Raw genomic sequence first — 15,727 nt, 5'->3', positions numbered from 1 at the left:
CTCCATCACCTTCCACGCACTCTTTTCACTCCCCACTCGAAGCAGTTCGCTCCCCCCCGGCACACCCAGCGCCCTCCGCCCCCCTCCAACCTCTGTCCCACCCCCATCCCACCCTGCTCTGTCCCGCCATCACAGCAACGTTTCAGAGAGACTTGGAGAAAAAATATTTATAGCGAAAAAAAAAATTAAGCCTCCCGAGAGCCAGCACCATCCATGACCTGCCCGTCCGCTGGTTGTTTGTTCCATTATCCCGGGACCACTGTGGCCCTGTGGCAACTTTCTCCATCACACTCCCCGCGACCCCAGCACCGCTGATGGTGACCAGTACAGGGACAGAATCCTGTACTGGTATTTGAGTCCATCACAGGTGACAAGATGAACGGGCTACTGGGACCCACTTCCTGAGCTCTGCCTGCGCTGGGTGCCACCTTGTTAAAAAAGGACACCTGAGACAAAGAGGAAGATGAAAAGAGAGAAGAAATGGAGAAACAAGGCTGGGGAAGGATGGAGGGAGAGCTGGGGAAGGGGCAAGTGGAGGAAAAAGTGGGGATGGTCCGACTGCACCATCCCGCTGAGGGACACTAACGGTCTGCGCTCACCCACACGGCAACAAGGACGCGTTTGAGGCTGGGCGTCCAGACGGGGCTCCATGTGCTTCTGCACCAAGGGATGGAATCTGTATGCCTCGCGTCTCTTCTCCCCTTGTTTCCTGCGGAGAGACCCCGCCGTGCTGTTTGCCATCGTCACCTACGCAGGGCACAGAGAAGCAGCATCTCAGAGCCAACAAGCCAAACAGGAATCCCTCCCTCCCCGGCAGCTGCTCCTGGAAGACCCACAGATGAGCTCCTGCCCCAAAACTCAGCCAGCGGCAGGCACCGGGGCTCACCCCAGTAAGGCAGTTGAGGTAAGCAGCCTGGACGCTATTCCCATTCACCAGCGCCATTGCCTTGCGCTTGGTGGAGCTGCTCGTGGTCTCCTCTTCCCCCTTCCCCTCATCCTCCTCTTCTGAGTCCACCAGCACTAAGACACCCCCCGAGTCCTGATTCCTGTGAAGAGCGGAGCAAGCGGAGGTGGGCTGCAAGGCTGACAGCCTGCCCTGCCCCCTCCCTCCAGCCTGCGCCTCCCCTGTCCTTGACAACCCTCTACACCGAAACGACCCCTTTCGATGGACTCTCCCAACCCCGCACTAACCGTGTCCAAAGAACAGTTGGTTTCCAACCCTGCTGGCAGCACCACCACCAACAGCATCCTGCACTGCTTCCCATTAGTCTTCCAAAGCCCTCCATTTCACACATATTAATGTCCTAAACTGCATGAGCCCCTCCCAAGTGGGGTTATTCTCCCCTCCCATGCAGATGGGGAAACGGAGGCCCTCAGGAAAGAGTCTTTCCATGCCGCAGCGCCACAGCTGTGGGAACAGAACCGAGAGGGGCAAGGGAAGGGAGAGGGGTCAGGAAGCGTGGCAAGCAGGAAACGGAGAGGAAATCTTGGTGTGCCTGAACTCCAAGGCGGCACTCGTTCACGTGCACCTATCAGACATCCCTCCTGAGGGGGGAAGGAGGTGGGCAAACACCCACCCAGGGCAGCAGACTGCCATTTCTATTTACTCTCGAAGTCGCCGGGCTCACCTGCCCTGAGGAGCAGCTCTCCTGCACAGCCTCCTCCCACACAAATGGGTGCCAGCACCGTCCCTGCACATCCCAAAGTGATGCCACTCCTGCTCTGATGCCAAGTGCTCCCCTCTCTCTCCACCCTCCTGCTCCCTCGCCCACACCAAGTCTCACCCAGCCCCACCATCCCCTTCCCGCGGGAGGCACAGCTCCCGCCCAAGGACAGCTTTGCTCTGGTGTCAGCTCCTGCCTCCGAGGTGGATCCCTGCCCTACAGCGAGATCACCTCTGCCAGGAGACGGACTAGTGAGGCCACACGGGACTGGGCTGAGGAAAATCAACACTCACCTGAACACAGCACCTGAATGGGAGAGAAGGGAAGGGAAAAGACAGCATTAGAAACTGGCCCCAGAGCAGTCCCCAGGGCAGCGTGCTGCTGGTTTTACTGCACAACCCCTGCCAATTCTGCCTGCGGGAGGAGGGTCTCTGGCAGCCACGTGTAGAGGCATGGATGTGGAGGTGACCTGCCCACATATGCAACGAGAGTGTCAGAGATCACAAGGAAAGGGGAGATGGACCACCACAGTACAGCTCCCTGGAGAAGGCAAGAGGAAGGTGCCTGAAGCACTCAGCTGGCGAAGGGCCTCGTGTTTCCAACCCATCTGCCTCCAGGGCTGACAGAGCTTTGACCGGGAGCAGGATGAGACCCAAGGGCTGGGGTGATCACCAGTGTCTGACTCCAGCACACCGGAAGGGAACAAGCAGGTTAGGCATAAAGGCGCAAGCCCCTCCCTGGCTTGAGCAGAGGGGAGCTCCTACCTCTCAGGCACAGGAGGGGATTGCAGTACAAGATGACCCCGGTGACGGTGAGAATAGCCAGCAGGGACAGGATCACCCCTGCACCCACGACCCCAACAATGTTCACCGGCTCTGTGGAGAGAAGCAGAGGCATGGGAGGCCAGCTTGTCACCAGATCACGGATGGATGAGGAAATCTCAATGCAAGCAACACAGCAGGTCTCGGTGCTGTCTCAGCTCCCATTTCCCATCATTGCAACAGTCCCACCAGCACTAGGGCAAGAGTTTCAGGCACTCGTGCTTCATTGACATAGAAAACACCACAGCAAGGCCATTATTTCTGTGCCCACAAGCATTTAGTGAAAGTAAATCAACCCTTGCCCATTGCATCCTGACCAGCTTGAGCCTTGGAGGTGCTCCTCTGCGCCCACAACCTATGGGAGGGACGAAGGGTGCTCCTCACTCAGGCCCACTATGCCAAGGTGAGGGGAATCAGGTCTTCTCACCCCAGGATGAAGGGAGCCAGTCCTCCATCTACACTTGCTGTGGAGCATGGAAAGCACCAATGGGCAAAGAGGGCTCTTAGTGGCAAATGGAGTCCCTTGAATTCTCGTCAATGGCCCCCATAACTGTATCCCCAAGTCCTCCTCACTCCCTGCCGCAGCAACCCCAAGTAGCCCCACTCACGCTTCACCATCAGGCAGATGAACTACTCCCTCAGCCCCACAGGGTTCTGTGCCTTGCAGACGTTAACAGCCGCCGTCGGTGCCCTGGGAGCAGTTCCGGACAGTGAGCCAGGACACATTGCCCTCCTGGGCGATGAGGTACCTCCCTCTGGGTTGGATCTCCACCTTCGGCTGGGTGATGTCCCGCAGCCAGGTGATCCTCGCTGCCAGGGTGCTCTCAGTCACACAGCATGTCAAGGTCACATTGTCACCCACAAAGCAGGTCTCTGGGGGCTCTGATTCCAGTGAATGTATTTCTGAACAGCCCAAGGGAAAAAAAAAAAAAGAAAAAGTCAAGGAGAGAATGAGGAGTTTAGCATAAAAAGCAATCAGCCATCTGACTGATTAATAATCACTAACAGAAGGAAGTCAGACAGGAGTCTGGGACTTGTACGCTGTGGGTTTGGCATTTGTCTCACTCACAAGACTTCAGCAGCCTTCCAAAGAGTGTTCTGAGCAGCTTTCACACTGCTCAGTCCCTGTTTTGATACCTGTCTTTATATCCCCAGGGAAGAACGGTCGGAGCGCAGCCAGTGGGAAGATGGCAGAGAGGAGAAATGCGGCCCAGGGATCTTCCTTGAGATCAGCAGAGCTCTTGTGTAGCCCTGACAACCCTCAAAGGATAAATACAGCTCAGGTTTTCAAAAGCCACTTCAGTCAGACCCCTTAGATGCTTCAAGGGGGCCTGGGGGCACGCACAACCCTTCTCCTGTAAACCCGGCCCTAACAAACCTAATCTCAAGCGGAGCAAGGCACTAAAACCACCTCTCGCTTCCACACAGGTGTGAGTGCTTGCAGAGGTGAAAAGCTTGGTGTGGGGAAATTTGTCGGCCGCTGAAGATGTACCCAAAACACAACTCACCTGCAACTATGCCATGATGGATCCCAGCTGCAGCACTTCTGTGCTTTGTGCAGTCACCTCTGCACGAGCCAAGCCCTGCCATACTGCCTCATTAGCATCTACCCCTGCTGTAAGCACCCGTAAGCCTGGCTTGAAGAGAATGACCTGGGTAACTGTCTGCCTCACCATTAGCAGGCTCATTAATAGTTAATAAGGTAGGCAAGTCAACTCACTCACCTCCACAGTGCTCCTCCCCGCTTGACAACATGGCTCCCAACACACTCGAACGCTTTGCGGTGGGAGAGGTAGGAGCTGTTCAGCATTTCCACATGGATGTCTGAGGAGCTCGTGGAGCTGATGACCCAGCTTGAGTCCTCCGGATCGTGTCCCCCTTCTCCCCTGTGCAGGGTGGGGTGGGGTTACCCCCCCAGGCCAGCTGCAAAACAGCTGCAGCATCAGCCCCGATGAGGAGGTCTCAGCCCAGCACTTTGGGGTTGAGTGCGGTGGATCTATCAGCAAGAACAGCACATGGTCACAAACATTTCCAAGTCACAGAGCTCAGCATCTCAGGGCTGGAACCCCTGCAAGTGCTTGGTTTTGCTATCACTCCCCTTGAAAGGCTTCCTGGTTTCCCTATCTTGGTCCCTGACCTGCGTCCCACAGCCCCAGGGAAACGCAACTCGGAGTGACAGTCAACAGGGACCAAGCAGGAGGCTCACGGCCCGTCTCGTTCAGCACTTCCTTCCAAGTGTAGTTGCCTTCGTCCTGCACACGCAGCTCTGTGATGCGTGAAGAGCTGTTGTCTGCCAGGGAGAAACAGATGTTTTTGGGGGGAAGGTGACCCTCGAGGAGAAGAGTGGGGGGAAAGAGAGTGGGTCCCCTTGAAACCAGACCACCTCGGTTGCTTCTTTGGAGACATTTCGGCATAAGAGGAGGATGCTTCCTCCAACCTTCCCAAAGACCACTTCCTCTGCTCCTGCAAAGCAGAAAGAACAGTGTTAGGGAAATAGGGAACTGGTAAAGCCCTATTCTGTCAGCAAAGACCTGGACATCTGATACAGAATCACAGGACTGTGTAGGTTGGAAGCGACCTTTAAGATCGTCAAGTCCAACCATCAACCTAACACTGCCCAAACCACCACTAAACCATGTCCCCCAGCACCACATCTACCCCATCTCCAGGGATGGGGATTCTATCGCTTTCCTGGGCAGCCTATTCCAATGCTTGACAACCCTTCTGGTGAAGAAATTTTTCCTAATATCCATGTGAAACCTCCCCTGGCGCATCTTGAGGCTGTCTCCTCTTGTTCTACTGCCTGTTACTTGGGAGAAGAGACCGACCCCCACCTCGCTACAACCTCCTTTCAGGCAGTTTTAGAGAGTGGTAAGTTGTAGAGAGCGATCACCCTTATAACCCAATATAAGTTTGATATTTATCAACCCTCTGGGGTACTTGTTAGGGGAACTCTTTTTGGAGATCCCCTTCTACCAGCCCCCTCAGCGCCTGCCCCACAGGGGAGCTCCCCTCAGGAGCACGGCACTGAGGGACCGGCTCCAACAGTCGCCCACGCACGGTCGCCGCTCCTGTCCCCTCAGCCCCCCGCTAACCTGCCGCCTCCCGGCGCGGCACCAGCCTCCAGACGCAAAGGGCGAGGAAGAACCGGGCTGGCAGCGTCGCGCCGGGGAGCCGATAGCCCCGTGCCGCCGCCGCCACCACAGCCTCCCGCGTCGGGGAGGCGGCGCTGCCTGTCCTCCGCCCCGGCGAGCGGGCAGGGGAGGGCGGGCTGTCCCGGACCGTCCCGCCTGCTTTCCCCTGCCCGCTCGCCGGGGCCCGGGAAGGGGATCGTGTATCAGTCCCCGACCCGCCATGTTGGGCGCCCGCCATCTTGGACGCCCCCCGACCCCGCCCGCCATCTTGGGCAGCCCCCTCAGAGCGGCCCGAAGGGGGTTTCTCTGCCCCGGGAGCCAGGCACCGGGCTCGGGTACAGTCCAAGGATCGGGAAGGTTTAATACAAGGAGGATGGTGTTTCCTGAGGGCAAAACTCAGTGAAGGTAGTAAGCTTCTCCCCCCTTCACCCAGAGGTTCTTGCATAATTCTGGATCCGTCTAGGTCTACAGAGGAATCTGGACAGGCTGGATCCATGGGCCAGTGGTGTGAGGTTCAACAAGGCCAGGTGCCAGGTCCTGCACTGGGGTCACAACAACCCTGCCCAGCAGCACAGGCTTGGGGAGGAGTGGCTGGAGAGCTGCCTGGTGGAAAAGGACCCAGGGGTGTTGATCGACTGATGGCTGAATATGAGCCCAGGTGGCCAAGAAGGCCAGCAGCATCCTGGCCTGTATCAGGAACAGTGTGGCCAGCAGGGCTGGGGCAGTGATCGTCCCCCTGTACTCTGCACGGGTGAGGCCCCACCTCGAGGGCTGCGTCCAGTTTTGGGCCCCTCACCACAAGAAAGACATTGAGGGGCTGGAGCGTGTCCAGAGAAGGGCAGCGGAGCTGGTGCGGGGTCTGGAGCACAAGTCTGCTGGGGAGCGGCTGAGAGAGCTGGGGGTGTTCAGCCTGGAGAAAAGGAGGCTGAGGGGAGACCTTCTCGCTCTCTACAGCTCCCTGAAAGGAGGGGGTAGCCGGGGGGGTTCATCTCCCAAGGAACAGGCACTGGGACAAGAGGAAATGGCTTGAAGTTGTGCCAGGGGAGGTTTAGGATGGATATTAGGAAAAATTTCTTCACCGAAACGGTTGTAAAGCACTCGAACAGGCTGCCCAAGGAAGTGGTAGAATCTCCATCCCTGGAGGTATTTAAAAGCTGGGCAGACGTGGTGCTGGGGGACATGGTGTAGTGGTGGTTTGGGCAGTGTTAGGTTGATGGTTGGACTTGGCAATCTTGAGGTCCCTTCCAGCTTAGATGATTCTATGATTCTAATTCAACCACTTAAGAGACAACCCAAAAAGCAGTGGGAGCGGGAAGAACAGTGATAAATGACTGTGAACCATACCACATTCTTGGGTATGGGGGCGGGGAAGTAAAAAAAAAATAGCAGGCAGCAGCTTAAGCCAAAGCTGGAGAGGAAGGAAGAAGAGAACAGACCGAAGAGGGGCTGGGAGGAGGACGGAGTTGCAGAGGGTAAAGGCTGAGCCTCTCCACAGCTGGAGGGGTCCCAATGAAACAGACAGCAAGGAAAGAGAAAGATACAAATGTTTTCAGTTTCTTTAAAGCTCCCCCTGGCATCCCTGGGGTGGGTGTCACAAAGCACAGCCAGTGTGCTGTTAAATTTCGGCAGCGGCTGCCCTAGGAGAAATTGCCCCGATGACAGGGTTTTGTGCTGACCGATGCCAGGTGGACCCGATGGTCCTGCATCGTCCACATTTGCAGACAGCAGCTTCCAGGCTGGTTTGTTGTATGGAATAATACACAGATTACTTCTCTGCGTAACCCCACAAGGGCTGTACGGCGCGTAGGTACCCTCGGGCTCCTCTGGGACACCTTACAGCCAGGGGAAGGCATAACGCAGCCAGCTCTCCAGCAGCCATGGGCTAAGGCGTGCTGAGATCCACGGGGCTGCCCCCGCTGGGCCCTGACACATAAATTATAAACTAATGAATGCCTGGGCCAAGGCCGTAAGCAAGGTCAGTGCTGCTGTGGATAATCGCTCTGACAGTGCTCGCCGCGGCCGCCCGCCTGGGGGCGCCACAACAGCCGGAGCGGGGGAAGGCCGGCGGCGCGCCGCCGCCAATGGGAGCGGAGCGTGGGGGCGCCGCCGCCAATGGGAGCGCGGGGGCGGTCCGCGGCGGGCGGTGATTGGGCGGCGCGGGCGCAGTGCGCGGAGCCGCAGCAGCAGGCGCAGCCATGCCGGTGGACCTGGGGCTGTGGAGCGGGCCGCTGAGCCTCACCGAGGTGGAGCAGAAGCCGGCGCACCCGCTGCGGGTCAAGTATGGCTCCGTGGAGATAGACGAGCTGGGCAAGGTGCTCACGCCGACCCAGGTGAGCGGGGCCCGGCCCAGCGCTCGGGGGTGTGGCAAAATGGCGGGAGAAGGCCGGGCCTCTTGCGCCTTCGCTCTGGCAGCCCCCATCGGAGTCTCGCCGGGTGCGAGAGGAGGAGAGCGGTGCCCTGCTTTTGGTCTCGGCTCTTGTAGCGGGGCGGCGCGGTCAGGCCTGGCTCCGTACTGCAGGGAGATCCCGGCGGCACTAGTAGGCTGAGTGCGGAGCTGGCTCGGATGGCCTTGAACTCCGCGGGTGTTGCTGCCAGCGCTGGTCGCAGTTGGCCTCCATGTGCCTGGCTGGTGCAGGCTGCGTGGTGCAGGCAGCAGGGCTAGCTGTTTGTGCTGTAACGCTGTCATCCTTCTAGGTCCAGCATCGCCCCACCAGCATTGAGTGGGATGGCTGCGATCCCCAGAAGCTTTACACCCTGGTTCTCACAGACCCAGATGCTCCCAGTAGGAAGGACCCAAAGTTCAGGTAATGGGGGTGGGCAACTCTGTGTCTTGCTGGGCGAAAATGGAGCATCGCTCATGGTCTTAGCAGAGGCTTAGAAGGAGGTCGGGCATGTGCTCTGCTTAAGGTGCAGCCGTGAGGCTGTGACATGGGATAGAAACAGTGTCCTTGCCTCTCTCCTTGAGACAGGGACAGCATGGGGAGGAGCAGCTACTTTTGCCAGGGTTGTGTGGAGGTCTGGCGTAGCTTGGAGAAACACAGCATCTGGTGCTCGCTCTAATGTGGCACATGTATGAGTCGAAATTAGGTCTGTCTGTGCTAGCAGGGGAGTCTTAAACCTGGGACCAGCTCACCTTTCTCAAATCAGGTTCAGAAGTGTGTGGAATACCCACTCTGAGGGCACAGGCTCTGGGTTTCCTGGAGCCGCAAGGTGGGATGACAGAGCTGATATTGACAGGCCCTGCATCCCAGAGGAAGCAGTACCTGCTTTTGGACTGCTGCTCTTTGGGTTCGGCAGACCAGGAGCAGCAGCTGTTAGCTTCAGTTACCCTCCACTGAGAGCCTCATGGAAAAGCAGCACCTTAGAGTAATGAAGGACCTTTGCCAGGGCTGTGGTGCAGTCTGATTTTTTTTTTGCCTTCTCCTTTCAGGGAATGGCATCACTTCCTGGTGACCAACATGAAAGGCAACGATGTGGGGAGCGGGACTGTGCTGTCAGATTACGTCGGCTCCGGCCCTCCCAAAGGAACAGGTCAGTGCCCGGCTGCAGCAGGTCCCGTGCTCCAAGTGCTGTGAGGATCAAATGCAGCGCACAGGGGAGGGTGGCGAGGCCTGCAGAAGGTTGGGGTGCTGTGTGGCCGGGCAAATGGTATGCTGCCCTGCAGCGACAGCCCGTGCAGGACTCCCTGCAGTCGCTTGTAGCCACGGCCAGCACAGACACGTGTTGCTGCTGTGCCCTTGCTGCCTGGGGACAGGTCTGCGCTGGTCTGCCTGCAGTGTTGCCTGGTGGGGGCAAGTGTTAGCCTAGGCAGGACAGGAGCTGTTCAAGCATATCTAGTGCGTCTTCTCTAAGCTCCTTTAGCTCCATCATACTTAGCCTTCTGATCCTGGAGAAGGCAGCTGTCTATTTCCCTGTGTTCCCCTTTTCTTTCTCCGCATTCCCCCTTCCTTTCCCCTGGGGTCACTTCAGAGCAAACCTCGAACCCGGGCACTGGAGGTGACTGGCACTGGTGACACTGTCTCCTCCCCGCAGGGCTGCACCGCTACGTCTGGCTGGTGTACGAGCAGCCGAAGCGCCTGACCTGCAATGAGCCCGTCCTCTCCAATCGCTCTGGTGACAAACGAGGGAAGTTCAAGGTGGCTTCTTTCCGCAGCAAGTACGAGCTGGGGGTGCCAGTGGCTGGCACTTGCTACCAGGCGGAGTGGGATGACTACGTGCCGAAGCTCTACGAGCAGCTGTCGGGGAAGTAGGGCCAGGGCAGCTGACGCAGCACTGTGCAGCACCCCCCGCACCCCTGGAGATCCGGCCGGTCCGAGCACGTCGCTGTCCTTTTGTTTGATTAGTGAGTTGAACGCAGCTGCTCCCGCACTGCCCGCTGGAACTGTAACCCTGTCACTGTCCCTGTGGTCCAGACCCGTGCTGTGCTTCAGCTAATTCCTGTAGGTACAGGTGATCGCTAGCTAGACCAGCTTCCGACAAGGTGTCCTTATAAGGGCCACCCCCTCCGGGCTGACCTGCTTAAGGGAAACCAAAGCCTCTGTGAATTCGTGTCCCTCGAGAGCGTCTCTGCTGTACTGAAACGTTGTTCTGTGGCAGTGGTGTGGGTACAGAACCACTTCTGGGTTGGTGCTGGCTGGGGAGTGCCCCCTTTCCAGGAGGGGATGGCAGTCTAAGGGAAATCCCCCCTTCTTTTTTAATTTTGTTTTTACCCTCAAGTGTTGGGCCAGTGCCTCCACCAAGTGAACCACTGAAGTCGTGAAGGTGTATCTGGTAGGAGGAGGCAGGGAAGCCGGTGTATAGCACTGCCTTCTGCTCTCTGTTGCCACTCGAAGGCGAGAGACCACTTCGTTTTGTTCAAGTTCTGTTGTGACCTGATGTAAACGTGCCCTTTAGCTCACAGTGCAATTAAAGACTTACCAAGGTGGATGGTGCGGTTGCTTTCTTGGGGGAAGAGGTGAGGGTTTACAGGAGCGGCTCGGTGGCAGCGGGCTCCTCTGACGGGAGCTCCTCCCTCCTGGCAGCGCTGCCTGAGACACTTCTTGCCGTCGTACCCAGAGCCTAGGAACGAAGCTCAAAGCAGTCACGTCTTTCTATCCTAAATCTACTTTATATATTATCTGCATATCTTTCTATATTAAGTCTTGTCTGGAGGTGCAGCTTGCTCTGCAGAACAGCAGCCCCGCTGGGTGTAGCCCCAAGCTGCCTGAGACTGAGCCATAAGGATTGATCCCTTACCCTGGTGCTTGGCGCGATGAACCCCAGCCCCTCCGTGGGGCAGCCCTCTCCTGCTTTCAAGTCCCTTCCCAAAATCCCCTCGGCAGCAGGCACCCACTCTACCCCACATCTATGTCCCTGCTGCAGGCAGCTGGTGGATCAAACCTTAAAAGTGCTGGAATTGCTTGTTAGGGCCCTGTTACAGCGACCTCCTGCTTGCAGCGAGCAGGCGCACAGAGCAGGCGACAAGTGGGGAGGACGCGGCAATTAGGCCAACGACTAAGCACAGTTACAGTTCAGGGCAGATGGAGCGCTGGCAGGCTGCCTGTAGAGATTCCGGGAGGACATTTCTGGTTCCAGGGTGTCTCTGAGCCGCTATTCGCCCATCGTCATCAGGGCAATTTATGCCCTGAGAACCTCCCATTGCTGTTACCAACCTTGACCTTCCTGCAGCCGATGGGGCAGCCTGTGCCCGCGGGTCCGTCCTGTGCCTTGGCCACTCTTAAGGCGCCCCACCACCTTCCACCCCTGGAGGAGGCCTCCAGGGAGCCCCATCTCTGCCTGGGATTTCCTCACCCCTCCTGCTCCCTGGAGGCCTCCTGCCCTCCCTGCTGCTCTCAGGAGCCCACCCCACGGCAGCCCAGCCTGGACAGCACATCTCTGCTCCTGGGAGAAGCACCACCACCGGCTTTACTGACCTGAAGCTGCTTCCCGGCCAAGCTGCAGGTCCCGGTTGTTTTCCTGGTCCTCCAACAGCTTGCAGCGAGGCCTGGTGGTGTCTCCTGAGCACTTAGGGCAGAAAATAAACCTTTGGTCCAATCTGACATCTTTAAAAGGTGAAAAAAGATGAAGGCAATGTAATTTAATTTATGGACTAGAAGCCTTGCCCCTGTTTTAAACAGCTTCCTTTCTCCATGGTCTGCACCCAAGCGGGCTGAGAAACAGGCACCAAAAACCTCAACGTGCTGCGGCGAGGCCCTGGAAACGTCCAAGTGACTCCGTAACCAAGAAAGGTGGCTGGTTTCTGCCCCAAGGGAGTTTCTCAACCCAGCCATTAAAACACTGAAACAGGATTGAGGGTTTTTCAGGAAAAAGTCCTGACCAAGATCCCCCAGAATAAAGGCGTGGGGCGGGTGGGGACCTGCCTGAACTGCTCTGCTTCCCTGGGAGCATCCAGCCCTGGCTGTCCCAAGGCTGGAAGCAGGACAGAAAAGGAGCCACAACCCATTAACCTAATAAAAACCTCCACTGTCAAGAAAACCAGGTTTGGAGCAAAGCCCCTGAGGTCCCAGCAGGGACATCTCACCCCTTCCTGCGCCCGCGCGAGGCGGGAGCGGAACTGTCACCTCCCTGTCCCCACCTCCGGACTCTTCCCGCAATGAGACAGCGAGGCGTTGTGATGAACACTTTTATTTACAAATATAATTAAAAGCTCTGACAGTTAATTCATGCTCTTCCTTGGAACCTGAAAAATGTTTTTGTTGGGGTTTTTTTTTTTGTTTGGTTTTTTTTTTTTTTAAAGTGCATGCAAAAGAAGTAAAGCCTTTTTTTTTTATCTTTTTATTGTAAGAAAATACACAGTTTGAAAGTGTGAATAATGCAATATTTATGACCAAGATCATGGGGTCGGGGGTGGACTTGGGGGAGGAACGAAAGAAAACAGAACAAAAAATAAAAAAAGAAAAAAGGAAAAAAAAAAAAAAAAAGAACAAGGGCTGGGGATGGTCTGACAGTGTTGAACTCCAAGTTCTGCACTGGAGGGGGGGGTGGCTGGGAGCAGCAGGGAAAGGGCCGGGGAGGGGGACGGAAAGAAGTAAAAAAATTTTTGATCAGAGAAACAGTTAAAATACAATATGAAAATAAGTAAAAGCTCTCCTTAAATTCCTTCTATACACAAAATACACGATTTGACAAAGCCCAATTTGTGCTACTGGGATCCCGTGGGCTCGTTTAAGTGTATTCACATTCTCTGCGACAGCAGAAAATGATTATGATACAATCAAGAATACGCCGAGGGCCGAGGTGGCGGCGTGTCCCCCCCCCGCCCCCGGCCTGGCATGGTTCTTCTAAAAATCACCACGTCTTCGCCCCGCCCCTCCCCACCCCCAAAAAAAGTAATAATATGTCACCACTGATATGTACAGCACGATTAAGGTTTTTTTTTTTTTCCTGTAAAATGTATCAAATTTTTCAATCTTTAATAAAATTTTTTTTTATTATTATTATTTAATTATTCCTGATGAATAAATACCAAAAAAATAAAAATAAAATAAAATTATGCAGCAGCTAGTTAAGGTAAGGCTGCGGATTTAGTCTCTCTCCCCCTGGGTTTGTATATATCATTTGATTATTATTATTATTATTTTTTTTTTTGCTTGTACTTTCGTTGATTGGTGGTAAAAATGAGTGATTGCTCAAAAGCAACATACATCCACTTTTTTTTTTGTTGTGTTTTTTTTTTTTTTTTTTCTCCATTAAAATTGTCTCCAAAAGTTTTCACTGAAACATTTTTAATCATCGCACAGAGACATCGATACTGTGACGTATGGAACAGACCGCCAGGAGCTGTCCTGCGCCCGGCCCGGACACGGGGAAAGGGGGCCCCTGATGGAGTAAGAATATACAGGCACTAAGTCCGACACGATGTCAGTAAGAGAGACAGAAAGAGAGAGAGCACGCCCGTTAACATGGGGAATGTTGGTTTTGCAAAGTTTTCTCATTATTTTGTTTGCTTTTTGTCTTTTTGTTTTGTTTTTTTTTTTTTTTTTAAATGGCAAAGAAATTTAATCTCATCTATAGTCCTCCTTGGGATATTCTAATGTGACCAAATTCCCAAAGCCCATTCGCAAGCTCTCCATGTCAAACGTTTCGATCTCTCGCTCCTGCCTTTCCAACAGAAACTTTATCCTCTCGCTGCGTTCCTTCTGCAGGGCGGCGAGCTCCTCTTCGATCTGAAAGAACCAGAGTCAGCACAGCACGACCGCCCCGGCCGTGGCAGCTCCCCGCGCCCCAGGAGAGATCGGCATGGAATGGTTTGGGTTGGAAGGGACCTTAAAGATCATCCAGTCCCAGCCCCCTGCCCTGGGCAGGGACACCTCCCACCAGCCCAGGTTGCTCCAAGCCCCGTCCAACCTGGCCTTGAACCCCTCCAGGGATGGGGCAGCCACAGCTTCTCTGGGCAACCTGGGCCAGGGGCTCACCGCCCTCAGAGTGAAAAATTTCTTCCCAATATCTCATCTAAATCTTCCCTCTTGCAGTTTAAAATGGTTCCCCCTTGTCCTAACGTTCTGCTTCCTGCTCCAGAGTCCCTCCCCAGCTTTCCTGGAGCCCCTTTAGGGACTGGAAGGGGCTCTAAGGTCTCCCCGGAGCCTTCTCTTCTCCAGGCTGAACCCCCCCAGCTCTCTCAGCCTGTCCTCCCAGCAGAGGGGCTCCAGCCCTCCCAGCATCTCCGTGGCCTCCTCTGGCCCCGCTCCAACAGCTCCGTGTCCTTCTGCTGTTGGTGCCCCAGCGCTGGAGGCAGCCCTGCAGGGGGGTCTCCCCCGAGCAGAGCAGAGGGGCAGAATCCCCCCCCGCTCCCTGCTGCCCACGCTGCTGGGGATGCAGCCCGGGCTGCGGGGGGGTTCTGCGAGACCAGGTACCCCCCCCGGCAGCCCACCCAAAACGTACCTTTTGTTCAAGATGCGCCCTGCGCAGCGACACCCGTTGCTCCAGCTTCTGGAGTTCTCTTTCATGCTGTGCTTCTGTCTGCATCTTAATTTTGCTCTGGTAGGCGTTGAGCAGCTCCATCTCCTGCTGGAGTTGCAGTCTCAGGGCTTGGCATTCCGCTTCTTGGGCCTCGTCCAGCCGTAGCTGTAAGATCACGGGGGAAACAACACTCAAACCTCCGCTAGTAAGTTCTCTGCTCCGACGCCAGCGACACGCCGCTCTTCCTTCTCACAGCCGGGGAGCCTCTGGTGTTGGTGGCAGGGTGAGAGAGCAGGAAGGGCTTCACGGACAGCTGCTTCCCCACTCACATGGAAGCAGGGGCCTCAGTGAAGATCCGACTCTACAACCCCAGCAGGCGAGGGGCAGCCGGGAGAGGATGCGTGTTCTGCGGGATGCTTATCACAAGAGGGAAAGTGCCCCCTGATGCATTATTTAGAACAGCTGTTACAAACACAACCGCGTCGCTCACCATCCGGTGGGTAGGACAGGGAGGACCTGGCGCTCTGCAAGGATGGGTGGCCCCCCTGTCCCCCTCCTCGGTGAGGGACCCCCCACCCAGGGACAGGAGGTGCCGCGCGCTGCACCTACCGCTTGCGAGGCCATCATCTCATTGATGCTCTGCTCATACTGCTCCGCCAGGATGGCGAGCTTCCTCGTCTGCTCGTCCTTCAGACTCTTCAGAATTGTCTTGTGCTCACTCTTTGGAGTTACTTCCAGCTGGTGATTCTTCAGTGCTTTGTACTGCTTAGTTTGCACTTTGCACGTGTCCTGGAACTGCTTTTTGATCTGCATTTCCATAGCCTGCCAAGGAAGGAACGACGTGAAGAGGACAAGGAGCTTTGGGAATGGAGAGGTTACAGTACGTCCAAACGGCGGGTTGGGGAGAGACAACCACAGCTCCCCTGTGCTCGCACCGTCTCCTGCCCCTGCGCTCCACACACACGGCCAAATCACAAGCAGCATCGCCTCAGGCCCTGCTTCGGCACCCACCGTGGGCCTGGGCCAGCAACAGGATGCACTAAGCCCTCCTCAGCATTTCCACCTCCTACCCCTGCCTCCTGCAGCTCGCCCGGCCCGTCACCCTGCCACCCGCCTCCCAAAAAACTGTTTGCTTTTTCAAGGCCTCCCACTTTGCTGCCTCCCCCACCTCAACCACGTGCTACACAGAGACTGCAGATCTGAGAACTAG

General features: G+C 56.0%; 3 protein-coding genes across 6 annotated transcripts in view; 1 reads left to right on the top strand and 2 right to left on the bottom strand.

Annotated features, from left to right (window-relative positions):
• Positions 1-210: 210 nt before the first annotated feature.
• On the bottom strand, positions 211-5,857 carry VSIG10 (V-set and immunoglobulin domain containing 10). Its single transcript, XM_063351342.1, is given in 13 exon segments — positions 211-446; positions 600-747; positions 877-1,046; positions 1,958-1,970; positions 2,429-2,539; positions 3,094-3,157; positions 3,159-3,388; positions 4,206-4,226; positions 4,229-4,391; positions 4,393-4,505; positions 4,686-4,797; positions 4,800-4,948; positions 5,581-5,857. Coding segments are annotated over 13 exon segments (1,656 nt in total). The 3' UTR covers positions 211-361.
• Positions 5,858-7,748: 1,891 nt separating this feature from the next.
• Positions 7,749-10,543, top strand: PEBP1 (phosphatidylethanolamine binding protein 1). Its single transcript, XM_063351515.1, has 4 exons — positions 7,749-7,949; positions 8,314-8,423; positions 9,050-9,150; positions 9,652-10,543. Exons 1-4 carry the CDS (start codon positions 7,815-7,817, stop codon positions 9,867-9,869), a joined length of 564 nt encoding a protein of 187 aa, XP_063207585.1. The 5' UTR covers positions 7,749-7,814; the 3' UTR covers positions 9,870-10,543.
• A 3,036-nt stretch (positions 10,544-13,579) lies between these two features.
• The window catches only part of TAOK3 (TAO kinase 3), a 95,423-nt gene continuing 93,275 nt past the window's right edge, over positions 13,580-15,727 (bottom strand). For all 4 annotated transcript variants that reach the window (XM_063351511.1, XM_063351513.1, XM_063351512.1 and 1 more), the window contains 3 exons: positions 15,127-15,339; positions 14,500-14,682; positions 13,580-13,784 (listed from right to left, as the gene is read on the bottom strand). In XM_063351511.1, the coding sequence (XP_063207581.1) occupies positions 13,623-13,784; positions 14,500-14,682; positions 15,127-15,339 (558 nt within the window). In that variant the 3' untranslated portion in view covers positions 13,580-13,622. The remainder of the gene's footprint in view (positions 13,785-14,499; positions 14,683-15,126; positions 15,340-15,727) is intronic.

Source organism: Chroicocephalus ridibundus, chromosome 13 (genome assembly GCF_963924245.1).
Source record: "Chroicocephalus ridibundus chromosome 13, bChrRid1.1, whole genome shotgun sequence".
NCBI lineage: Eukaryota > Metazoa > Chordata > Aves > Charadriiformes > Laridae > Chroicocephalus > Chroicocephalus ridibundus.
The sequence above is the reverse complement of the archived record's forward strand: the minus strand, read 5'-3'. Positions and strand labels throughout refer to the sequence as shown.